The following is a 26,696-nucleotide window of genomic DNA, read 5'->3' on the forward strand; positions in this document are numbered from 1 at the left end:
AACAACACGGTCTAAGAAAAGCAAAGGGCTGCGCTGGTGTGGACGTAACCAACATATTGTTTCAGGTACTATCGAGATTTTTTTTAGACACCAAGTACAAAGATTTAAAAATAAAATATCAAAGCAAACTTTTTCTAATCCTTCAACTTGTCGAGTGCAAATTTAAAGTGACAATGTTCTGTTTGTCAAGTCAAAGCAGTGATAAAAATACATGTTTTAAACTGCCGTGCAATTAATGTTCATATTTTTAAAAGCTGTATCTAGTCAATGCAAGCGAACAGCAAACTGTCGATGATTTTGCGGTTTTATTTTTTTTGACCTAAGTCAGTGGCCTAATTGAGTTCCTCCTCCTCATTATTAGGTGCATCCAGGTATTTCTTGTTTTTTCTATTTATTAAGTAAAAGGACATGATCAGCATCACTTTCTTTTTTTTCTCAATGAGTGATTTTTTCAAAATTATAATATAAATCACACCTTGCGTATGTAAATAATCACCCCCTTTTTCTGTCGTTTTTTTGTGTCACCATTCACATGTTAAGGCCTTTATGGCAAAACTTGAGTCAGGTCCAATATTTTTGCAGACCAAATCTGCATCTTTTTTTTCTGTTATAATTTCTGTTTAGTTTCACAGTGGACAGTAGAAGAAGAGAGACGAATGACAGGTGCCAGAAAAGAATAAAGCGGCTGCACATTTTTTAAGCAGTGCTGTTGTCTGCTCAGACAAGGATGCAGGATTCTTACCATTTATTTGTAAGCATATTCCCTAATTCCCTACTTTAATGGCTGTGAACAACACAATTGCTGTTTCAGGGCTTATATGTTGCTAACCCTGTAACAATAGTAATATGCCTAAAGGTTAGTTATTGATCTGTTAACAGACTGTGTCATGATTTTAACATCATTCTGAAGTCAAGTATAAACAAATATAGGAAGGGAGTTATTACATAGCTGAAAGTCACAGTACCTTGCCCAGGTCTTCAACTCCGGCAGGGTCATGCTCTGGCCCTTCTTCAGCTCCACCACTGCAGTGACTTTCTGACCCCAAATGGCATCTGGGGCCCCGATGACGGCCACATCTGTGAAGTTAAAACCACACGAAGCAGACGCGTTGTTGTTAAGTTTCAGCTGCTCAAATTCTTTCATCTTAGAATTGTAGGACACTGCCATGTTTTGCTGTGTCTGCTCTGTACTTAAACACATTGGTTTTAAAACACAGCAGTTATTGGGATTAGAGGTGCTGACACTTAATTGTAATCAGAGATTGTTTACATGCACATTAGATGTAGAAATGACACCTCTCTTTGTAGCATCCCACTGCTCGGTCATAAAAATCTCCTCCATAATCTTGTTTGTGCAGCATCATTGTCTTATTTCATTTCCTCGACTGAGGAATAAGATTATGTTTAAAAACAGCTGTAAGTCTTGATACAAAATTGATGCAAAGGCCCATAAATGTCATGATATAGTGATTTAATTTGTATCCTGCAGAACAGAGATATCATAAAAGTGCATTATTGTCCTAAAATTTACAGACTAAACCTGTTCAGCTCTCCTACCTATAATGGCTGGATGTGCCAGTAGGTGGCGCTCTACCTCGAGAGCACTGATCTTGTAACCACCGCTCTTGATGATGTCAACACTGGTACGTCCCATGATCCAATATGCACCATCTTTATAGACTGCTGTGTCCCCTAAAAAGACAAATAGGCAGAGAGAGGGTGATTAATACAACATTTCCAGTAAAATTGTATTAACTAAGAGGGGCAAAAATGTATGGACTAAATGGCTAACTGGCTTTTCCTTGTTTTTTCCTTTGTCTTACGTTGTTTGACCCGGAAGATATAGCAGAGACAAAACCACGGTTAAATCAGATATGATGCCGTTCAAAAGTGACCAAATGAAACGTCCTGTTACCTTGACTCTGGGCTGTAACATTCTTGGAAACAGTTTGAATATATATTTTAATGAATAATTCTTTATTTAATCCTGAAACATTATCCATTCGCAGACACTTTTTATATGTTTACTATCTTCAACTATATGCTCTTAACTTTCTACTATGCAAAGTATATTCCAGTCTATGACACAAGACCACCTCATTTTCTGTAAATAAAGTAAAATGAATGGATTATTGTCACAGAAAAAAACTTTTCTAGGGAATACTATGTGGGTGACAAAAACATTAACTGAACAAAAAAAAAAAATATATATATATATATAAATATATATATACTAATATAAACTACATAACACAAAAAAAGGAATGTAGGGTAAGTAAACTTGGTTGAATATAATGTGTGTTTGAGACAGAGGAAGTCAGAGTGCAGTGGATGGATGAGATTCACCCCCACATTCTCCACACACACACACACACACACACACACACACACACACACACACACGCACACACACGCACACACGCACACACGCACACACACACACACACACACGCACACACACACACACACACACACGCACACAGAGGTGTCTGGGGGACAGGTGTGGGGGAGGATGAGTACAGTATGTGGGATGGGGGACTCAGCTGGGCCTGGGGATGACAAGCAGAGGAAATGGGTCAGTATGGATGAGTGGAGAGAGACAGAGGGATAAAAAATGGACAGAGGAGGGAAGGAGTGGGGCAGAAGAAAAGAAGGAACAGGAAGGTGTCCTTTTGGATTATTACAGGTGGTGCGTCCACAGCTGGGGCCGAGGAGGGAATGAAAGTGTGTGACGGTTTGTGTGTGTGACACTAATGTGGTTAAGGTTGGAGGGGTGGAATGAGGGTGGTGTGAGGAGAGGCCAGTAAAGGTCAAGGGTGGGGACCATGGCTCTGGACTACTTCTTCAATACGTATAGAGTTTCTAAGATGGAAGGTTACTTGTCACCATTGTTAAATATTAAATATAAATATAAATATAGATAATATTAATAAAAAAACGAATACAAATTTTCATGACACAAACAATACATTTAAATAAAGGAACTTATTATTTTCTAATCAAATGCAATAATACCTGGCACAGAGAATCAATGAGACCAGTTTGTAGGGATATCACATTTACAGAAACTATAATTAAATGGTTACATTTATATAAAAATATGATGAACAAAAAACCAAATCATATATTTAATATATAATTTTGGTTGTTTTTTAAAAGGAATAATAATCATGAAAATAATTTGACACTTTTTTGCAAAAAGTTACATAGGAAAATTAAGTCCACTCTTCAGTTTCAGTATCTCTAAAATCGTTGGTACAACCCTGCCAGGAACATTTCTCACAATGTTAAACTGTGCATGTCTGCAGACAAAAGGGCAGGAAAAAATCTGCACCTGAAATATCGACTCAATAAAAGAAAACAACTGGCCTTCCCATTACCTGGATTCAACACGATGAGGCCTTATAAGAGAAGGATTATATTTTGATAGTGGTCTGTTTTTACAGCCTTCTTCCATATGTCTTGTTCTCCATCATTTAATCTCATTTGTTCTCTCTTCTAACTCTGAATCCTTCCATCCATCTCACATTTATGTCAACTTTTTTTTCCCAGCTTCCCATTCTCCAGTGTCACAGTGTCAGCCAGACACACACAGTTTTTTTTTTTTTTACTCCCATCCTTACCCTCCATTTTTTTCTTTCACTACGTCTGGAGCATCTCTCATCACATCTCCACCTTTCTTCCTGTCTCCTCCTTTCCCTCCATGCCTCTCTGCCTCAGCATCAATAGAGGGCCCATCTGTTCCCATACATCACGCACTTCATTTCAGTTTATTAGCTGGGATAAATCATAAATATTTCATTATACATCACGGGCGGCTGTCGCCTGCACACCGACAATTTATCACCGCTGCCCTCTCTGCCGGCTTGCCACGACGGCTATAAGCTTTCCAGTCTATTAAACAAGATTGATACAGTGTGTAAATTTAGATATTGGGAATTTCTTCACAGACCACTGCTCCGCACTGATAGGCCGGGGTAACAGAGGAGGAGAGAGGGGGGATGGAGAGAGAGGGGAGAGAGAGCAAGAGGAGGGGAGTGGAGGAGCTTGGTTGGTTGTTAACACCACTAACAGGGTAGTTCTCTTCAGTATGTGGATGAGGGGTAGAAGAAAAAAACGATATGCAGCTCTATCATCTTATGCACACAAATGAGGGGAAAGGGACTGGTTACATGCACATTGATAAGCTGTTATCGTGCCCTGTGTGTGTGTGTGTGTGTGTGTGTGTGTGTGTGTGTGTGTGTGTGTGTGTGTGTGTGTGTGTGTGTGTGTGTGTGTGTGTGTGTGTATGCACAAGCTTAAGCAGATAAAAACACCATAAAACATGTCCATTTGGCTGCAAATGTTGAAGCGAGGAAACAGAATTATTGAGACTATGTCGGACAAAAGGGGTTTGAAAGAAACACTCGCACACAACATACTTGAACTGAGTTTGAAGCACTTCCACAGGACTCTGACCTTGTCTCTTTGAGGCGAAGTAAATAACAAGGGATAGAACAGCATGTTTGGAGAGAGGCACAAGTGGGGATAGTGATTGGAGAATGAAGACTGATAAAAGAGTGAAGGTCGGGAGAGATTGTCTGGAACTGTGTTACTAGGACACATGCACACACAGTATGTACACACATGCACACAAATACTACTTCAGGCATCAGAGACTGTCTGCCATTATGTGTTATGGCATTGGAGCCAGATATGGCCGAATGGCTTTCTTAATTAAAACGATAAGAAGCCTAATTGCACTGGGCTTTCATCTCATTCTGAGGCATTAAAGAAAGTGAAGGCAAACAGTGCGGGGAAAAAAAAGAAATAAAAACAGATCAAGACTTTAACTGAGGTTGCAGGGCGGAGAAAACTTCACTAATGTCTTTCAGGAAACAAGAAAATTACATTAGTTGCCGCTACAGAACTGTTAAACCACAACGGCAGAAAATCAACACCAAAGTATTAAAAATAATTTTGTTAGCAGGAAAAAAACAACACGTGTTGTACTGCAACATTGCTTTTAGAGGATTAATGAAATTATTAACATAGATTATTTATCTTCATATTTTAGAATCCTGAACATCCATATAGCATTTTAGTAAACTGGAAGCAGTTTTCCATTATGTTCATCACAATTTTGATCAGACAATGGCTATTTGATATTAAGAGACTACTGGTGATGTAGCCTGGAGCTTCAATTTAGCCCAGATCATAGAGAGTTCATAAAAATGGACGACATGTCTCCACTTCCTCCCACTATTAAGAAAAGAAGCTGAGATATCCTGGTTAAAAAAACGTTGCCATTTTGCACAATTGGAGCAAGAATCTGTTCAGTAGCGATTGGATGCTTGAGCTGCAGGTGCACAGTCCTGCAACACCCCCATTCAACCAATCAGAAGTCATTCTTGGCTGTCAATCATAAGATTTCAACACATTTGTAGCAACATATCAAAACCGAAATAACGAGACAAATATTAACCCCAACATACAAATATCTAAACTGACATCTTTTTGAAAAACTAATTTTATGTGCAATTTGATACTAACATGGAGGAGGCGGAGTTTATGACCAACACTGCAGCCAGCTGCCAGGTTGCAATTAAGACCCTTTGGATTCACTTTTGAGGAGCCATCACTTCGTCCATCTATGGCCCAGAAGAGTCAGGTAAGATCCCGGATGTAGAACCAGGCTTCTCTAAAACTGTGTCCCTGCTCCCCTGAGCCCTCGCTCAACAAACATTGAGAGTTGAGGGTTCCACAGTTACAGTACATTTATGTTACCTCAGAAAATCTTAACTGTACTTTGACATGTTTCAAAAACAGCTCTGCTCTGCAAAGTAGCCACAAAACAATTCAAAAGTACACAGGCACACAGATACAGAGTCTGAGCATGTTGCTTTTCTTCGTGAAAAAAAATTATGATAACAGATCCGCCCCCAGATCTGGCTCGGCAACAAAATTGAATAGGTTCTCCCCAGTCCTATAATCCTTCCACTGAGTTTTGTGGGAATCTGTTCTGTTGTTGTCATGTAATCTTGCCACCAAACAAAGAACAGACAAAGAAATGCAGATGAAGACATAATCCCCTGGTGGAGGTAATGAGTGCACCCAACTCAGTGAGGAGAAAACCTGTGACTCAAACCACGTGATTAAAACTGTTGACAAACAGTTTCAAGAATTTCCTTCTTCAGCCAAAACTCAGAAGTGTAGTATCCCTTCAGAAACACTGACATTTCAGAGACAACCATTTGACAGTCATGTTGTGTTGTGAGTATGTGTTTAAAGTGGTGGTGCTTCTCCTCTGTGAGAAAGTACAAGTGGAGTCACCGTCTTTCATCACAAACTAAACCCTCACATTGCGGGTTAAAGCCGAGTGCCCTCCATCACAGTGGAGAGGAGAGCCTTATCTGAACAAAGATGACAGAGGTCTAAATGTGAGTCATGCCTCTTCTCAGTGTGACTGTAAACACTTAGCATATATGAATATTAATGTTCCACATTAAAGCCCCACAGCCTAGATGGAAGAGTTAATGAGGATAAATAACAGACAGCCGAGCCGAGAAATCTCAGCTCTGACATTATTTATCATCCTTAACTTTTGTCACAGCTCCTTTTTTAGTAATTAATATTGTACAATAAAGCACTTTGCACTTGGATGAGTGATCTAATTTGTTTAATATAATGCAATTAAAGGAGCGCGAATTGCTTTATGTTAATATTACTGATTATAGTCCGTGCTGAGCTCCTTCTCCACCAGCAGATAACAAGCTGAACTTGAGGATTGATGTCTGTCTCAGATCTTTCATGATCATCAAGCAAACTACTTAACTGTTGTTTATATGCTCCTTCTCTGCACTGAATCAAACAAATTATAATCTGAGCGCCAGCCAAGACACATTGACGTCTGAGTGCCGAGTAAAACAGTTTTCAAAACTCAAATTCATTTTAATTTTGGTTCATTTTGAAATCACAGTGCTTGTTGTGTCTCCTTGCTCTTTAACAGGGGCCTGTAGCAAGTTCATCATAAATGGGATTATATATTTTCTTGATCTGGCTTCACTGAACTTTCCACTGACCGTCCTCAATAACCTTTGATATAAAGCTGGATTATCAACTGGCTCAGTTAACCCTTTGTGCAATGAAAATGAAGCTAGAGTTGACCCAAGGACAGTCTGGAACAGCAAAAGGATTTAACTGATCTATATAAATACAAATTTCTCTTTATTGTTCATCAGCTTACTCTTTTGTCCATATCAGAATCCTGTAGGAACGAAGTTGACGCGTCATCATAACTTAACCTGATCTGTAGCAGGTTAGAGATGCATCGCAAGTTACCATGGTGATTTACCCCAGTAAGAACTGGACTCAAAAAAAAACAGAGATAACCCTGAAGTTACCTCGATAACCACAAATCCTGCAAAAAAGTTACCTTCAACTGGTGTTAATAAAACCTGGACCAGCATGCAGTGCCACCTTTGCTGTTTAAATGTCACAGAGACGGCTTGTTTGAACAGAGTGCTCAGAGGGTGGGGTGTTGGTAGATCCCACAGGGAGCTCTGACATTGGAGTTAGGAGGACAAGATGTGACCCGGGGTAAAATATGACACTGGAAACACAGAGAGCGACGGAGGCAGGGAAGAGGAGAGCACGGCTGGGAGCAAAAGACCCATGCACAAATGAGTAGTGATGGCTCTGCAGGATATGAGCCACACTGCTGTCAGTCTGTCTGTGGAAAAGTTACCCTGCAGGTCTGAAGCTCACCTTTACAGCTGGGGTGACAGCTCTCTCGGTCACACACTCACAGAAGAACACACAAATATGCACACACGCATACGTCCCCTCTCAACCAAATCCTTTTTAACCGAGACTTGTTTCATCAAACTAAAGCCGATGCAAGTCTGGATATTTTCCTAAAATGTTCCATAGCCAATGTTAGAGCCAGTTGCTCAGGAATTTTTCTGGAATCCTGCCACACCGGAGTAAAACATCCATAAAATATCCAAGTGAGCACGTGAGCCCATGTGAGAATACAGCAGGAACATGTCTGGGGCGAGTTTATAACGTACAAGGGACGCAAAGCAAAATTATATTAATTAGTAATCTACATATCTCAAAGATGATGAGAAAGATGTCAACTTGGAAAGATGAGAATTGAGAGTTTTTGACGATAAGGACTGAAATCAAAACATGTTATTTCTACGGAATTTATACGTCTGACTCTCATATTTAAATACCAAGACATCACCCCCCTCCTGTTTTCGTGAACTTGTCTGACATGGACAATATCCAGCTGTGTTCTTCATATGTGAAAGGCAAATGACCGAGTTCCAATTTTATGGACATTCTAAGGAGTTCATATCAGAAAACAGCTATATAGAGCAAACTGCAGAGCACAAAAAGAAGGTTGTAAAAGGTGAGAGCGGACCAACGTACTCAAAGATTTTTGTGAACAGAAGGTGACAGTTTTCCTATGAAGCTGTCGGTCATGCTCTGCAGAAGTCACTCGCACTAGAGAGGACACCTCTGGCCAGCTGAGAACTTATTGATCTTTATTCTCACACTCCTCTGATTCTGACACTCAACTTTTCTCTGGCCATCTATCCTTTGCCTTCTTCTTCTTCTTCTGAAAAGGGTTAACTGACGAAAACAATAAAATGTGGCAGACAAGAATATCAGAGGGTTAACTCCCTCAAATGAATAAATAAGACACACGTAAGGTATTTCCATCATGTGTTCTATATTGTTATTATTTGCTTGAGGTATGACTGGCTGGCTCTTTATATGCCTACTTGTCCTGCAGTGGTTTAATAGCACCAAACAGATTTGGGCCACTAATAACTCCTAATTGTTGCTTACCAACAGTGGATGAAAATGCACATTACTAACATTTAATTTGTCAATTCTGTTAATTGTTTTGTGCAACACTTGAATGTAAAACTTGAATATTATCTTACTGAAGATTTAAGATTCACTAAAGGTCAGAAAAGTCTGAAAATGTAACCACACAATTAGAGTTAACAACAAGTTATGTCATGCATTATTAAAATGATAGAGAACATTTTGTTTGTTTTGAAGTCTATTGATTGGTCTCAACCTTAGACTATAGAAATGGATATGATTGCTCCCCAAAAGTAAAGTGAAAACATCTCGCTCCCCATCTGGTGGCTGGCTGCGGTTAAGGTCATCTCAACAAACTCAACACTCCCAACCAACTGTATCTAAATAATCTTAATTAATAATAAGATATGTTTAAGAATAAACTTACCTGCAAAACTAAACATTACTTCTCTTAAATCTTACACTCTCTTTTAAGTTGAGTGTCAAATGCTGGACATTTTTGACCTTCAATGAACCACAAACCTATTTTCGACCTACAGGGCTATCTCGTTCACTCATTGTCCATGTCTCAGCGAGAATGTTGGTCCTGCACTTTAGTCATGAGCTACTTTGATGAATGGCATATGGAATTTCTTGCCCTGAGTTGAGTCTCTCAGGCTGTATACAAATCCTACCCACTACACTGCAACAGGAGATGGGCAGAGGTTCACAGTCTGGATGTAGATGGTGGTTAGGACAGGAGGTTCAGATCAGAGCAGAGAAGAAGCTGAGGATCAGTTAGTGGATGTGTGAGAGTTGATGTGTGAAAGTTAACTCCCATCACTTTGACAGCCCCAGTACACAAAAGTAAATCTGAGTCTGTTTCTTGAAAAGGGCTGAATATCTTCTATGTTTTCTCCCTGAGCCGGAGGTTAAATCCTGGGGGATGTATAACAACTGACATACGATAAGCTCAGAGGGACGGTGACAAAAGATCAACCAGGACTAAGGAAGTCAGCAGTGGAGTGTGAGGATGAGACAGTGTTAGAGAGGAAGGTGGAGTGTGAAACAAGGAGCAGGTGTGAGGGTAAAAATTGTACAAATGTGAGAAGGGAGGTAGAAAGCTCAGGAGAAGGTTAAGTGCAGGAGCAACGTGTGCGTGTGTGTGTGTGTGCGTGCATGCGTGTGTTTGGGAATTTCCAGTCCACAAAAGCATGTGTCGATCTGGAAATTAACTGAATTAACTGTTTAGACTTGTGAATTGGGATCAGCTGCTGGTAACAGAAGTTTTTTTTCTTCTCCGTAAATTGTTCCACAGCAAAGAAACACAGGATAAACTAATGTGTGTTTTTGTTATAGCCTTCACTTTAAATCTCCTCCCCTGACTGCTGCAACATGGCAGAAGTGGCTACAATGTCATCCTGGGGCAACTGCGGCAGTCAGCGCAAAGTCCATTAAAAGGGCTTTTTTTTTTCCCACAAATAAAAGGTTTAAACTTTTCTGAAAGGCAACATTACACATGTCTCACTTAAAAAGAAGTCTCACTCTAAAGTCTGTTGAGATTTGGGTTGTTTTAGGAAGGCAGAGGTGGAAACGAGAGTGAGAAAGCCATTTGGATTTTACTAAGAGCTGTTATGGTTGAACCTTTTCCTGATTTCTGATTGAGCATTTCACTTCGATGGCTGTCTGTTTCCTTGTTTGAGCCAGAGAATAGAAACAAAGAGCTCCTACAAATCGAAGAGCACACAAGAAGAGTGAGAGCGAGGCGACAAGACACAACTAGTCGCTACATGGTTTGCGAAGCGGTTGAAACTGGTGGTGCTGTGCTCCTGTGGGTGCTGTGACCCTGTGCCCACAGAGAAAGAATGAACTCTTACCAAAGAGAGAACCAGATGTTTCCAGCTCAGCTCCTCGTCATTCAAACAGATGATTTAATCACAATGAGCTTTGAAAGGGCTTCAACCAAACACTGTCTAGACAGGGCTGTTATTTCACAAAAATCTTTCAATTTGCAGATTAATACACTTAGGTGGAAGTTTATTAGGAACACTAAGATTTAAAATAGTGCAGTCTAATACAACAGTATTGCAACTACACCTACATAAAGGCTTAATGTTATTATTTTTTTTAAATGTCTTAAAGAGTTGACTTGTAACTAGGTGTGCAATATAGTGACAACTCAGTGTGTGTGTTTGTTTAACTTCATCAGAGGCAGGAAGGGCTAGGGACGCGCTTGGAAGCTTCCTACAGAAAAGTCTACAGTGTGTGTGTGTGCGTGTATGTGTGTGCATGTTGCTTGAGGTACCAGTCTGTGGGGAGCTGATTGCACTGGCTCTCATTATGTGGCCAGTGGCTGTAATGGAGTGTGACAGCAGCGTGCTGTGCTCTGGATCTCTGTCCTTCCAGCCTGCAAAGCCAATTAAACACAGTCTGCCCTGCTCTCCCACTGCCTCACCCTGCTTTGCTCTCCATCACTCGCTCCTTCCTTGCTGCTTTTTACCCCCCACTCCCTCTCCCTCTCCTTCCTCCTCCAACATCACCGTTCGCTCCCCATCCCTACCTTGTCTGTCACCAGTCTCTCTTGGACCATACATGCCACCCTCTGCAGTTGACTCTTTCTAATCCCTCCACCACCACATCTCCAAGCTCAATACCTCCAGCTCTTTCCTCACTCTCTTATTCCTGTCGTGTACATACAATTCAAAAATCCCGATTGCTTGTGCCCGTCCTCGTGCACCACCCAGCCTCCTCCATGACAACCTAACACCTGTCTGTCGGTGGCTTTGCATTAAAGCAGCGCTCCTTTTTTTTTTTTTTTTTTGGGGGGGGGGGGGGGGGGGGGGGGGGGGGGGGGGGCAGAGAAAGAAGTGCTAGGCCCCAGGGGGGAGAAAACTCCGATGACAGCTTTTCTCTGTGCCATCAAACACACACCCTAAAAACAGGGAACAGAGGAGAGGAAGAGCGAGGGAGCAGTACTTGGTTCCTCAAGACCCAGAGCAGTCATAACCACTTAGGAGGAAAAATGCCCTGCAGCACCAAAAACACACATAGTCCATTTATAGTCCCCCGAAACACACACATACACACAAAACACATACACTCAAACTGTGTGTGTGTGCGTGCATGTGTGCGTGCATGTGTGTATGCTTTGTTGACTGGACTCCTTACCCAGTGCTTAAAATCGAGCCCTGGAAGAGATGTCTGTAGTGAAGCTGAAAAAAATCATTTGACATCTCTCCTCCTCCTGTGAATCCCTCTGACAGCACCACTCATGTAGATGCAATTAGTGGCAGAACTCACTTCCTCCAAGGGATTGTGTGTGTGAATGTTTGTTCAAAATGTGTGTGTGCATGCATACAGTGCTGAAGTGTGAGTTAAGACCAGAGCAAAGGGTGGAGGAGGAGATGAGGGCTCAGTACCTGTTTTGAACCAGTCGCCATCAGTGAAAGACTCTCTGGTCTCCTCAGGCTTGTTCCAGTATTCCTGAAAGACAGATGGACCTCGAACCAGGAGCTCACCCTCTTTCCCCTCCAGACCTGCACGTACCTGTGGCATATGCACAGAGGGAAAGGAAGCAATGAAAAAAACAGATGGTTTAGACTGTTTAGAATTGATTTAGATTAGCCAGAATACTGTTAAATGACCATCTAGTTGCTTGCTGGGTGATGAACTGTCCAACAACAGCAAGAAAACTAATACCACTGAATCTTATCTGAAAGCAAAATATTGCATTTACATACTTCTGTATCATGACTTTTTAAGTACATTTCAAGGTTTGAATTTTGATTAATTATACAACCTTTTGAAATATTTCACTTCCTATAGATAATTCAGTTTGTAACCTATTTATTTAAAGATTACCCGAGTCTCTCTGTGACTGCCCTCTGCAATCGTGGTGTTGCTTGCATTATTCATAACTATCCGAACTTCTACACCTGGAAGCGGTGACCCCACAGCCCCTGTCAACAAATCAAGCAGACACACAGACATAAGTATCCCATTAGTACAAAGGGAAGATGGTCTATTACAAACTAGATGGGATGATTTTGTCCCTTTTTAAAAAAGCTGAACATATTTGGGCTGTATCTAACAAAGTGACGATCAGTAACCTCCATCTGCAGGGCATTACCAGTCACTAAATGGTTTTCTGAGCTTGTAAAACTGTGTAAACCAAAAACCACTCATCTCAGTCGCCACAAGTCAGCTCACGTTGACAGTAATGGGGATTTCTGAGAAAATGCCCATTGCAGCTTCACCAGCATCCTCGTAAAACTCCAAATAAGAGAACTGGTTTTGGACATCTGTCTTAGACTCTTAAAAACAGATCCCAGATACACTCCAAGACACTGCCATCTATCAAGTGAATTGAATTCTCAAAATATATGAACGGCAGCATTCATGGTATCAAGTAAACCCAATAACACAAGTTCATCTTTCTGTGTTTCTACTTTTTACACAGATTTTTGATGAATCTGAAAAACATCAAAGGATCGGGTTTGTAGCCAAGCTAATAACGAAGGCAACCTGCAGTACCAATCAATCCCACTCAAAAATGTACCTTGTCTTGCAGCGATAGAAGGATTTACTGCTCTTTCCCCTTCCCATTGTAATCCCTAGATTGCTACTATCCACTATCATGCGCCAGATTAACCATCTTTCACTCCCACATCCATTTTTTCACAATGTCCCCACCTCTTTTATTTGTCCTGTGCATGAACATTCCCTGTTGCTGATTAGCAGGAACATTGTTGTGTGGCACGGTCCAAGACATTTTGTTTATTTCCCATTAACAGAGTAAGGGCTGTCTAGTAACACCCACAGAACGGAGAGGGGGTGGACACTGAGGAGATATTTACTGAGATTGACAAAAAGTGTATGAGAATCGCTTCCTGCACCTTTAAGGTTATTATGCCGTTTCACAGTCCACTGATCTCGCAGTGAGGAGCAGGTCAGGTCCTAATTAAAGACTGATCCTCTCGCTTCATATTGATCCAGTCCAGTCCAGTTTTGATTGGCAATGTCTATCACTTGCCCCCCCCTTCACATGCACTCAGTCCAGCAGGGAAACTGACCACAAAGGACTGAATGGGTTAACAAACAAGTTGGAGCCAAAAGGTTAGACAAGCTGTATCTGTGCAGGGCATAATCAGTGGTGGAAATTAACACAGGTAATTATTTCATATTGTAGTTTCTACTTCATTACATTTATTTAACTGCTTTAGTTACTTTGAAGATTTAAATTTTAGACAATTAATAAAATATTAAGCAGATCAATTACAATATCCTCCGTTTCTATTAGACACTGATGCTTCAGTATTGATCATCCTATAATGCCATATTTAATATTAATATTGAAGATATTCATATGTATGTACTTTATTCATAAATAGGATGTATTATTGCTTTATTGGTACTCTTACTGGAGTAAAGGATCTAAATACATCTCCACCACTGGTTATAATGTTATCCTGGACTGCTGTGGACAGTGTGAACAAGATAATGGAAACCTGCAGCACAAGGTGGTTGTGGTATCTTATTTTGATTAGTACATAGAGTGTTATCAGGGCCAGGTACAGCTGGTGGACATTTCCCACACTCGACTAGGACCACACACAGGGTGTAGGGTCACAGTTAAGAAAAAATAAACTTAAAACAATGTATGTAGCTTTCAAACCATGATCGATGAAGAGGTGAGAAATTAGTTGTTGAAATTGTCTCTCTTTCTTATTTCTTTTTCCACAAAAATATTTATATCACTTTCCATGCATACAACTGAATGCAACATTAAATGTCTTCCAGGAGCTTCCCAAGGCAAATTGGTTCACGTAGAGAGATCAGACTAAGTTCGATTCACAACAATCAGATTAAAGTTATTCCTCAAAACTACGTCCCCCTGCCCGGCTTAGGAAAACCAGGGCACAATCCTGGAGCCAGACCTGGTAGGAGAGTTCACCAGTGAACTCCTGGTGACTGGGCCCTTGATCCCTGAAGCCATGGAATTACAGGAAGTCAAAACCCTGTGGGTTCACCACAGCAGGAACAGGCATCAGGTTGGGCTGCAATGTAAGCCGGGCAACAAGCCAGGTCAGGGGCCTGAGCATGCTGATCCCTGGCAGCCCTCTTCCAGAAGAAGCTGGAAAAGGTTGCTGGGGAGAGTGGCATCTGAACTACTTTGCTTGACCTACTTCCATGACAACACAACCTTAAATTAGCGGCACCAAGTAGATGGCTTTTGTTTTTTTTTTGGACAACTTGATTACCTTAACACTGGACCCACAGCAGCCTTTTACTTTTACACATCCTGATATATTGTCAACATGTTAAGTATAATAATGTCTAAAGCAATCGCAATGAAATAATAGCCAAGGATTCAAATTGTCTCTGATTGTGATGATATAATAATCATCTTGAGTTCTTCACCAAGTACAAGGAAAAATTGCAAACTACAAAATGACAAGAACAGTCTCTAACATCAATCAATGGCTTAACTCAAGGAATCTCTGCACACTTATAGCATCATTTTTTTTCTCTTGAACCAGGAGCTTGAAAAATGTTTGAGACATTCTGGTCTCAATGATTTCACAAGAGTTCAATTTTGAAGATTGCGGGAATATATTGTAAATGCTGCATGCTGGACAGGAAGAGGTCTGTGTGGAGTGGAGCTAGAATGAAAAAGTTTCAAATAGCATTGCTCTACAGATATTGAAATAATTTTCAGGGTAAATGACAAAGGTTTGGAAGGACAACATCTGGAGGAAAAGGTTTCTCTCTTTTCTACCTACGAAAAAAAGAGACTGAAAAAGAAGATTAAAAAAGATTCAACAAGATTAAAAGGGCAGCAGAGTGAGATGATAATAATAAGATGGAAAGAACTAGGGTGAACTCATCTCAGATATTTACATCTCAACAAGGGCAACGTGACCTAGAAAGCCATGCTGCTGTTAATCTGGAATGCTCCAAAACTGTAAAATACACAACAAAATCAGGCCAGTTAGACGCTGTATTTACAGAAGGAACTTATTAATAAAATCGCTGTCAATAAGGTGCATTAAAAGCTGAGTTGTGTGCTACTTAGTTGGCGAAGGACAGAGAGAAGAGAAAGTGTGTGTAAGAGAAGCAGAGAGAAGGTGACTCCACTCCTCTTCTGAGTGTTTCCTACAGTTGCTATTGATCCATTTTAACCTACTTAAAGACAAGACAGGAACACACTGACTCAAACAGCTCATGACTGCATACACTTACATATACTAACACAAATAGGCGAACAAACATGCACACACATCTTCCACAAGTCTCAGTGCTGCAATGGAAACATCAATAGACCTCTTGAAGCCATTCTTAATAATCACCCGAGAGGAATCAAACACAACCTGTTCAGTTTATGCCAAACATTACCTGACAAACAAACAAAACAATGCCCCAGCAAAACAGCAGACAGAGGATTACCCAATCCACTTGCAAGCTAATTAGTTTTACCTGTAAGAGGAAGAGTTGGCTGGGGAACAGGAAGGGAAGGAGAAGATAGGGAGAGAAAAGGAGGGGGGGGCAGGAAAAGACGAGAGAAGAAAGCAACTGCCAGTTGTCTGACCTCATTTCCAGTCCCTGTCTTTGTTGCTGCATGTGTGAGGGAGGTGTAGTTGGGATCGTGGGGTTTTAACCTGACATCAAACCAGAGAGAACTACCTATGATCAAAACACGACCCATGGAGCACTGAATCAAACTAGTGAGGGAGATGGAATCAGAAATATATGAGATTTGTGATAAAGAAAAGGAAAAGTACCTCAATCTGTGGTGAGACAAACGGTTTAGTTTCTTTAGCCAAAAGTGCAGAATAATCCCAGAGGTTTGGCTCTAACAAACATGATGTTATTTTTCTGTACACATGACTAATAATGCTGTTATGCAAGGTTGCACTTTTTAACTTCTTTTGTGCCTAGAAAAATACCCATGAGATCCCAGAAGATGCTACAAATAAAATCTGACACACATTTAGCTTAATCGACTTTGGACATGTTTTAAAGTTGCATAGCAGAAATAATTAACTCCATAATTAACTTCTTTGCAAATAAGTAAAAACAAAAGAAGTCATTTTTACTTGAATTCTTCTGCATGAATTGGTTCACACCAGTCTAGAACACATGAGGAAATGATGCAGTGTTGTAAAACTTGAGTAGCTGTTTATTATCAGATGTTAAACATAACTTTAAAAACTTGATTTCTGGCTTAATTTCCTACCTCTGAACCAACAGTTGGCTTGTGACCTCACCAAAGTTTGCTGAGAAGACCAAGTCCAGCATTTCAGGCTGTGTTTGTGCCGTCAGTCCTAGTACAGACTAGTACATTATTGTTACTTATTGAAGTTAAGGATTTCAAATAAACCAGTTTGAACCAGAGCTGGTGTGACAATGACCTTTTATCTTATTTTCACTTGTTTGCCTCTGTGAGCATTTTTTTCAGATTGTGTAAAAAAGTATTGTGTGTGTGTGGGTGTATGCAGTCAGTCAAACTTGTGTACCTGGGATGCGTGGGCCATTGAGAGAGTTGGACAGTGCCATGCCAATCTCAGTCATGCCATAACGTTCCAGCAGTGTGTGTCCTGTAATGTCCTCCCAGCGCTGCAGAGTGGGAAGAGGGAGAGCAGCCGAGCCAGAAACCATTAACCTGGAGGGAGAAGGCCTGACATGAGGAAAACACTCCAGGCGCCAAAACAAAAATTTCTAGACTTTAATATGCCATAAAAACACAATGTGAAACATTCTGTCTGTTGGGACTGGAATGTAAAAGGGGATCAGGGTAGTGATGGCCTGAAAAGTTTATCAAACATCAGTGAGAATTTAAAACAATGTAAAAACATGTTTTAGATTATCTCATCAAATAAGAAAAAAACATCTTACAGAAACTACTACAAAAAACTCGACATTGAACAAATGGTAGTGTGACAGAAACTCCCCAAAACTGCAGCAGCCATTATTTATTTAGCTTGTACTTTTACTTTTTAGTGGGATTTATGACCTGTACTGCAGCCAGCCACCGATCGAGAAGCTTTGGCTTCACTTTTACGGTGCAGTCATGTCATCAATCTCTATATAAAATGTAAGGGTACAACAATAGTCTCTTTTTTTATAGTCATGACTTACTGTGCTCTTGGGGTTTTTGATTATTTTCTCTGAAATAATGAAGTTTATTAATGTGTTTGGCATCCCTGGCCAAGTGTCACTGTCCATGGTACTTAAATGTGGATTTAGTTCTAAATTGTGTTCAAACATTTCAACTGTTGTTTTGTTGTGTATGATCACATCCCTCATGTGTCCGCATGAGGAAAGGAGTGAAAATGTCACACTAGTTACTTGATGAGTACAATTTATTCATATTCCAAAATTGTCATATCAAAGTTCAATATTTTTCTTTAATGTCAATTTAACGCCTGCAAAAAATATCCCAACAGTCTATATGAGCCCACTGTGACCAAAATGAGTATTGCGACAACAAACAGGTTGTCATGGCCTCCATGACAACCTGATGCAAGTCAGTGAAGGTCGTCATTTGTTCAACACAATCACCGACACCCTGGGGTCAGTAACCACCTCAAATAGAATCGCACCCTGCATATCAACAAACACCTCTACCCATGAGTAAGCTGACTGCCATCGATCCCACAACCGGTACCTGATCCTTTCTTTGCACACTGCTTTGACAAAGTCCTTGACATGAGGCTGCCTGAAGTGCTGATCATAGTACTGGATCAGCTTAGAGTAGATAGTTGGCACGGCCATGAACACATTAACCATGGGAGCCTTAGAGCTCAACAGCATCTCCCACACCTGCAACACAGCAAAGAGAGAGAGAGAGAGAGGGAAAGGGGAGAGATAAGCACAACATTTATGTGAAGAGGCAGGACAAAGATAAGGAAAGATAAAAAAGGAAAGCAATTTATATAATGGATGGAGCCAAGCAAACTAAATTATAACATCCAGATGCATTCCATTAGGACATGTGATAGAGAAGCATGATTTTTATTTTCCTTTATTTGATGTAAATGGCAGAGTAAAGTCCAGACAGCAACCTTATATTAAACCTGTCAGCACAATGCCAAAAAAGACTAGAAAATAAGTCCGTTTGTAAAGGTCAGGGGGAGGAAAACAGCAGATCGCTGTGGGCCAGTTAAAAGGCCTTCTGTCCAGCTACTGTTGACAAACGTGCTTTTTGAATATTACAGAGGTTTTTTTTACACACACACACACACACACACACACACACACACACACACACACACACACACACACACACACACACACACACACACACACACACACACACACAGAGAGAGAGAGAGAGAGAGAGAGAGAGAGAGAGAGAGAGAGAGAGAGAGAGACATGCACATATAAAAATACTGGTCAAATGTCACACAAACTCACTTGTTCAAGGACAAAGCTGTTTCACACACCCTGCCCCACCCACCCCGCTTCATCCCACACACAGACACACACACACGCTCGCAGTCGTCTGGGTGCACCATAGTCGACAACGGGAGGATGGGACAACAGCATGAATTAAGTGAAGGTGAACGACAGCTTTTCTACTCTGGTCTCCCCCCTGGGAGACAAACGCTCCTCCCCAGCTGTCTCCCCTCCCCTCTTAGTCTACTTCTGCTCACTTCTTCTTCTTTCATACTACCTCCATTTACCCAGTGTGTCTTCCTCATTCTCTACTTTCATCTCTGACCCTGCATCTTCCCTTCATCTTTGTCCCCCCTTTACCTTCACTCTCTATCTCACATTCACTTACCTTCTTTCTCCATTTCGTAATTTCCTGCTTCACTGCCTCTGCAGTCGCTCTCTCTCACTCTCTCTCACACACACACACCTACACACATACTCAGAGAAAGATGCAGCCTCTCCCATCATCCTTCTCACCTACAGTACCACCGCTTCCCTCCCTAAACTCATCCATCGAGTCACCACATCGTAGTCTACGTCTAATTTTTCACCTATTAACTCGTCTTCTCACCTCTTCTGCATCTAATGAATAAACAACTGACATCTGGATAAATAAAACTGAAATGATTGTTTACGTCTATGCTTATGCCTTTTCTCACAATATCATTAGAAGTTGATTTGCCAGCGTTGACAGTTCACCTGTGCTTATACAGAATCAAACTTCGAGCAGAGAGAGCAGGGTTATTAACTGTGTGCCCTGACCATTCTGGGTGGTGTCTATCAAGTGCAGTGGAGCGCTTCCACCAAGTCCAGTCTAGAGGGGAGAGGAAGGCAATTTATGTCTGTCAAAGAGTTGGCCTCCACCTGGGGGACAGGATGTGGTTAGAACCCAGAGCCATGGCCTGCATCTTAAATAACTCTATGAGCTGCTCAGTGCAGCACTCAACTAGGGACTCAGATACATCAATTCTTCTAAAGAACGATTAGATGTTGAAAAACTATCAAAAGTTAGCATTGATGGTTTACCAGATTTTATTGTTTACTTATTTCTTTATCAGCTCTTTGTGATTAATACTTTCAGAGTGGTTTTATTTTTCCGTGGCTTTTATCAAAACGACACTGATGCATTTGGCTTACGTGAGTAAAACACTGTGTTCGAACAAGGTACAAAAAGTACAGTTCTGGTGTTGGTTCTGAAAGTCTGTTGAAAGAGCCTGCAGCTACACTACAGGCAGTGACACATTGTGCTTACAGAACAGCAGAGCTCTGAGCTACATGTAAATATCTGCATTGTAGACTGAATATAAAGATGAATGACATAACGGCAGCAGAAGTGTCTCAATCACTCGTTGGTGGCTGACTGAAGTGTAGGTCATAAACCCCGCCTGCTGCATGTAGGTGGATGGGATATGGGCCAAACTAAAACTACATGTTAAAACCTTTTTACTCAAAGATGGTTTCTGTAATTTAAGATAATTCTTATTCCACAAGTTTGGTTTGATTTAATTAGTGTTTTAGATTCATTTCTGAATAGTGGGGAAAGTATCATCAATACAATCTATGGTCTGCATGCTAAGAAAGTGATGACAATACTAACATACTGATGATTAGTAGGTATGCTATTTACCATATTGACCATCTTAGTTCAGTGTGAAAACATTGCAACATTTGGCAATTAGCACTAAAATTATAGTTGTGACTGATGGGAATATCACTGGTTTTGATGGACTTTAGGTAAAAGTGTAAAAAGGATTGAAAAAAATAAGTGTGGTCACAAAACCCAATCTTCTGAAAAACATGAATATCTAAACCAACATCTGTGCCAATATATTTCGTAGATGTTGAGATATTTCAGAGGATAAATGAAAAGTCTGAGATGCTGGTGGCATTGGAGAGAGGGAGGAGATCGTAAAAGCCAGTATGCTTCATGCTCTCAGGACCATGATTGTGTGTACAAATGTCCATGGAATTCATCCAATAGTTGTTGAGATACTTCTGTCTGAAGAAAGTGGTGGATGACCGACAGGCTGCTATATGGACTTAAATGGCCATCCCTAGAGCCAGAACACTGTCAAATGCTTTATGCCCCCAAGTCTTATTCAACCTAAACCATTAATATCACTTTAGAGATAACAGTGTTGACTTTGAATTATAGAAGAGGCAGATGTGTGTGTGTGTGTGTGTAAATAACGCCTCCATCAGTCAACTTAATAAAATGCCTATACCTGGAAGAACACAAGAATTCATGCATTATCTGTTCTTTTTAATAAATATCTGAAGAATGCCTCTAATATTTCATTTTTCTGCTAAGTTGAAAGAATAGTTACATAATATTTGATATACAGTATTACCTGTTGTTATAAAGTAGTCCGTGGAAAGTAACCAAAATAAGATTGGTGTTGTAAACCCCTGGATGACTATCTACTCACGTCAGTCTGTAAACAGCACAGTTGAAATAGACTTAACAGCGATTTACTGGATCACAATTCTTGTGCTGAAAATTTCTGCCACTATCTCCAGGCGAAATCAGTAAAAATCAATGGTGGCCTCTGCTGCTCGGGCTACCCTTCAGAAATCTTCTGGGAGAAAAGAGACAGACTATCGATCACTTCATCAATGTACTGTAACTTCAGGAGGAGGAGAATAAAGGCTTTTTTCTGAGGTTGAAAGAAGGGGTTTTGTGGTTTGGTACACAAGGTCAGGGAGAACAGTTGAATACTGATAGCTATAATAGCGTAGCAATACCCATGTTGACTGATGCATACATGTCCTATAAAGACCTTTATTTTCCATCTACCGTCATTGCCATCAAGCTGCCGAGGTCTTGACGAACAAACAATAACACACATGCTATAGGGAAAACACGTGCATCTAAACTTCTATACACACACGCCTAAGACCCCATCTTCCCCTCCCTTCTCCGGGCCAAACAAGCAGTATCATCCTTCAATGTCAGCTCATCGATTGATCTGCTGCTTAAGCCCCTGCTGTGAGTCGGCATTGGTCAGATACAAAGCCACACAGGGCAATTCATCACTGAGCCCCAAACACTTAGTTTGACAGGCGGAGGGGTGGTGTGTGTGTGTGTGTGTGTGTGTGTGTGTGTGTGTGTGTGTGTGTGTGTGTGTGCGAGGAAAAAAGAGGGAAGAAGTAAAGTAAAAGGGGAAACAGAGAAAAAGGGGTTGATGTGGAAACAGCTCAAGGTCTTTTTCAACCCTGCAACACTTTGACCATGCCGGAGATCTTCTTTTTGGCTCTTTCAGTCTCCCTCCAAGCATCACATCTGTAAATCTGCCTCTTTTGTTCTTTTGTGGGGGGGGGGGTTGTTAAAGAAAATGACACTGTGCCAAGGGAAAGAGTTGGAAGAAGAGGAAAAAGATAAAGTGCAGTCTGGACCTTCTGAGGCTGGAATTCAGGCAGCATGATGCAGGTGGCGCCCACCCAGAGCGAGCACAGCAGCTTGTTAACGATGCCGTGCACATGGTGGAGCGGCAAGGTGTGGAGGATGATGTCATCTCTAGTCCACGCCCACTCTGAAACCAGACACTGTACCTGAGGGGAGGAAAGAAAGGAGAGGTGGAGGGTCAGACTATTTTATAATCATCAAAATAAATCATCTCAACCTGCTCCCACTGTGGAAGACATGATGATCTCCCTCTTGCTGTCAGTTGGGACACTTCAAGATTACAGAAAAGATTCCTGTTAAATTCTTCACCAATGTACTAGCTAGGACCCTCTGGTCATATGTAACTTGTTGGATGTAATGGTACATTTTTATATACGACTACAATAAATTTGATCTTTGAGTCTTCTGATGAAATTTACGTGCTTCACTTTCTGTATCTCATGTCCTTCTAATGTCACACTTTTGCAAGAATAACCTCTGACATGCCCAGAATTCAGTGAATACAGACATTTAATAGCAGTTAAATAGAAGGAGAGTTGGATAACGATAACATTAAATCGATTGGTGAAATAATCTGACAACACCACGGTCAATACATAACTCATGTCAGAGAAGACATCTATATATGTAATTTATTTCCCCCATGTGATATTTAAACGAATCAATAAAATTAAGTACCGTTTGATTTTCATGTTTTAACCTACAATTTAAGTTGCTCATGATGTCACACTGCCATGTTTTTAGAAGTTAGAAGAAATAAAAGAAAAAAATCAACAACAAACAAAAAAACACAAACAGCGACAAAAACAGTTATAACACACTTTTCTTGAATCAATTTCATTGTTCAAGTGTTTATGATTTACAACATTAACACAACTAGTCTGTTGTGTCATTTAACCACCCAAGTTCTGAATCTCAAGTAGCTTTTGACTATTTTACAAAGAAATTAAACTAGCAGTTATTTCAGAAATGAAGGATGTGAAAGTCTAATTTCATCAAGACAAGAAAAAGTTTTATTCCTATTTTTTAGCACCAAAGCAAAATTTTCTGATTTAATTTATTTGTAATATTAAAACTAAAAATGGTTTGAAGTTTATTAAATGAATTAATTAATTCAGTATTACAATAAACATTGTAAATATAAAATACTGATTATTGAAGGGGTGTTATAAACTAATACAATTATTTGAAACAGGTCTATTTAAAGACTATTGTGAATAAAACAATATTAGGCAAAGCACACAGCTCATTATTTTAATTAGTTTTAGTGAGTGAGCACCAGCTGTCCCATGCTCTGCTGGGTCAAAGTTGTAAAATATATTTTTTTACTGTAGATAAACCGGAAGTCTATGTATTTTGTTTGTCGGACTGTAGTTATGGTTGAAAAGACAATGTTTACCATGGCTTGGATGGAGCTGTGCGTATGTAGTACCCCCTTGGGTCTCCCCGTGGTTCCACTGGTATAGATTATCATAGCTGGTCGATCGGCCCAGTCAGTGATGGACGTCTCCTTCTCCTCTGTGTCTTCCACACCTAAAGTGCCCAGGTCAGATGTAGGAGGCAGTGTCAGGCAAGGCAGCCCGAGCTTCACAGCCAGCGGCTCGAGGATCTCGGCAAAGGGATGCCCTGCCACTAGCAGTGAACTCTGGGAGTCAGAGATCACATACTCCAATTCCGACTGAGGGTGTTTCCGGTAAAGTGGTACTGCTGTCCCGCCACTCATCCATGCAGCCCACTGTGCCACTGTGTATGAAGCGTCATTGGCACACAGGAAGGAGATTCGTTTTCCTTCCAGACCTGAAAAGTCAGAGTTGAGAGCAGTGCAGATTCTACTTGCAAGATCTAAGCTGCTGCAGTATAACTGCTTGTAGCTGTGGCTGCCACTGCTGTCTATGATAGCGAGCTTATCTCCAAATGCTGGAGCTCTGACAAACACTGGCTTCTGGTTCATCCTTGATGACGGGGCTGCAGTCCATCTGTGAGCGCCCCTTTGAACCAGTAGCCATCGCCTGGCCTTTGATGGAAAGCAAGTTCTGTGAAGAGTGGCTTTCCAGTGAGGCACAGTCCACTTCAGAGAGCGACGGGCAACAGCAACAAGTCCTGACAGCATGTTTGAGACTCAGCTGTTCATACCCTCCAGAGACTGAACCTCAAGACGGCTTCCCACTCAGTCTGCTCATAACAGATGAGATCTGTAGAAAGGACAAAACAGCATTAGAGCTTCATTTTATCAAGCAGCACACAAAGATCAGCCTCTTCCCCCGAAGGAAAATCATGTTTGACTCTAACTATCCTCCCTGTGTAACATTCACAATCACTTTCACCTTCACTGTTACACATGGTGAACAGATCAAGGGGGAGTTTGAAAAACGCTGTGATGAGATTATTGACAGAAATGAGGTATTAACGATTTTGTCTTAACCATTATTAAGAAAATTTAAGACCTACGTCAACTACAAAAGATAAAGGAATAACTATATATTACAATTAATATTTTAGTCTTAAGTTTATTGAAAACCCACAATACTGGGTCGTACCTACGACTCCCAGCATTCAGTTAGAACTGAGGAAGCCTCTTGGATGAGAGGTGAAACGTCTTCAAGAAACGTAACCAAATCCAGTTTTTTAGCACGTGGACACTGGGTCCTACAATAATTTTCAACATCATGGTTTTCTTGCTCAGACTTTGTCGGGCTTGCAGTCCTCCAGAGCCACAGACGACATGAGGCAAGTGTTTACACAGACAGAGCAGTGCTCTCTGGGACAATAACTCAGCTGATGTGTAGTGTCTCAACAGTGTTGAGTTTCCAGACTTTTTATTACACAAAACCACACAACAAAAATGATATTAGGTTATATTTCAGAAACAGAGGAGTGTCTGTAGATGAGTGACTGCCTGCACTGTCTATTCAATGAACTTTGTACAGCTTCAGTTATTTATCTTTACATCTGTATTTCTATTTGGCTTCAATACTTGCTTGCGTCCTTCAATCACCTTATACTTAAAATATTTGTATTGTCAATATCTCCATTAGCTCATACTTCTTTACAGTGACAGCTTTGTAGAAGTATTGGTGGCTGGACTTTCATCTCACTGCAGTGAACTTATGCTTGACTCATTTTTACCTTTAATATTCGTATGGGCTTGATACTGGATGCCCACATTTCCCTCGGGATCAATAAAGTATCTACCTATCTAACTATACATTATCATTATCAAGGTTAAACTCTTTTCTCAGTAGCTTCATGAGATATTTAACATTGAAAATGCGGTGAAGTGTCTGTGTCACGTTGGTGACCGCTCACATGAAGTTTAACAACGAGAATAACAGAAAGTTCAGCTAAACATAGAATGTGACTTGTTCATGTGACTGACAGCGACTGAAAAAGAACGACAGAGCTCAGACGAACAACGCGGACGATTTGAACGCTTTTTTAAAACCCGAGAATCAATTAAAAACCTCTGTAAAACAACGTCAGCGTTCTGCTGTGGACACATTTCATTCTGTTCACACTCACCTCAACGAGAAGCCGGTACCTTCTCGTGAAGGACGGTGCCCCGGCATTAACCATCCGACATGAAACGAGTGTTGCTGGCGATGGTTCCCGCCTCGTAAGTACACACAATATCACATTATACAGAGTAATTCTATAAATATCGTGACAATTTAAAATGAATGATATTTAAATGACATTGTATTGAATTATTTAAGATAGTTCACTAAATGATCTAATTTAATTTATTAATCAAATCCTAAATTTCCTTCGGGATCAATAAAGTATCTATCCATCTATCTATCCATCTATCTATATGTCTATATCTATCTATCTATCTATCTATCTATCTATATGTCTATAAATATCTATCTATCTATATGTCTATAAATATCTATCTTAATTCACTTCCTTTAAAAAAAACTTTATTTAAACATGTTGTCTCATTTAGATTATGATAACAAGTGCCAGTAAGAACATGTGTCAAAAATAATATTGAAATACTCTGTGACCAGATTGTATGAACTGTTTTAATATGAGACCTGAGAGCAGAGGT

The 26,696-nt window shown here is 40.5% G+C and overlaps 1 protein-coding gene across 1 annotated transcript in view; it reads right to left on the reverse strand.

Moving 5' to 3' along the window:
• The window catches only part of acsf3 (acyl-CoA synthetase family member 3), a 29,671-nt gene extending 3,418 nt beyond the window's left edge, over window positions 1–26,253 (reverse strand). The window contains exons 1-9 of the mRNA XM_020079596.2: window positions 26,165–26,253; window positions 24,045–24,837; window positions 22,636–22,791; window positions 18,470–18,624; window positions 17,319–17,464; window positions 12,664–12,761; window positions 12,222–12,348; window positions 1,558–1,692; window positions 966–1,077 (exon numbers count right to left, since the gene is read on the reverse strand). Coding sequence (XP_019935155.2) covers window positions 966–1,077; window positions 1,558–1,692; window positions 12,222–12,348; window positions 12,664–12,761; window positions 17,319–17,464; window positions 18,470–18,624; window positions 22,636–22,791; window positions 24,045–24,755 — 1,640 coding nt within the window. The 5' untranslated portion in view covers window positions 24,756–24,837; window positions 26,165–26,253. The remainder of the gene's footprint in view (window positions 1–965; window positions 1,078–1,557; window positions 1,693–12,221; window positions 12,349–12,663; window positions 12,762–17,318; window positions 17,465–18,469; window positions 18,625–22,635; window positions 22,792–24,044; window positions 24,838–26,164) is intronic.
• Window positions 26,254–26,696: the final 443 nt, after the last annotated feature.

The sequence above is a fragment of the Paralichthys olivaceus genome, chromosome 1 (genome assembly GCF_024713975.1).
Source record: "Paralichthys olivaceus isolate ysfri-2021 chromosome 1, ASM2471397v2, whole genome shotgun sequence".
Classification (NCBI taxonomy): Eukaryota; Metazoa; Chordata; class Actinopteri; order Pleuronectiformes; family Paralichthyidae; genus Paralichthys; species Paralichthys olivaceus.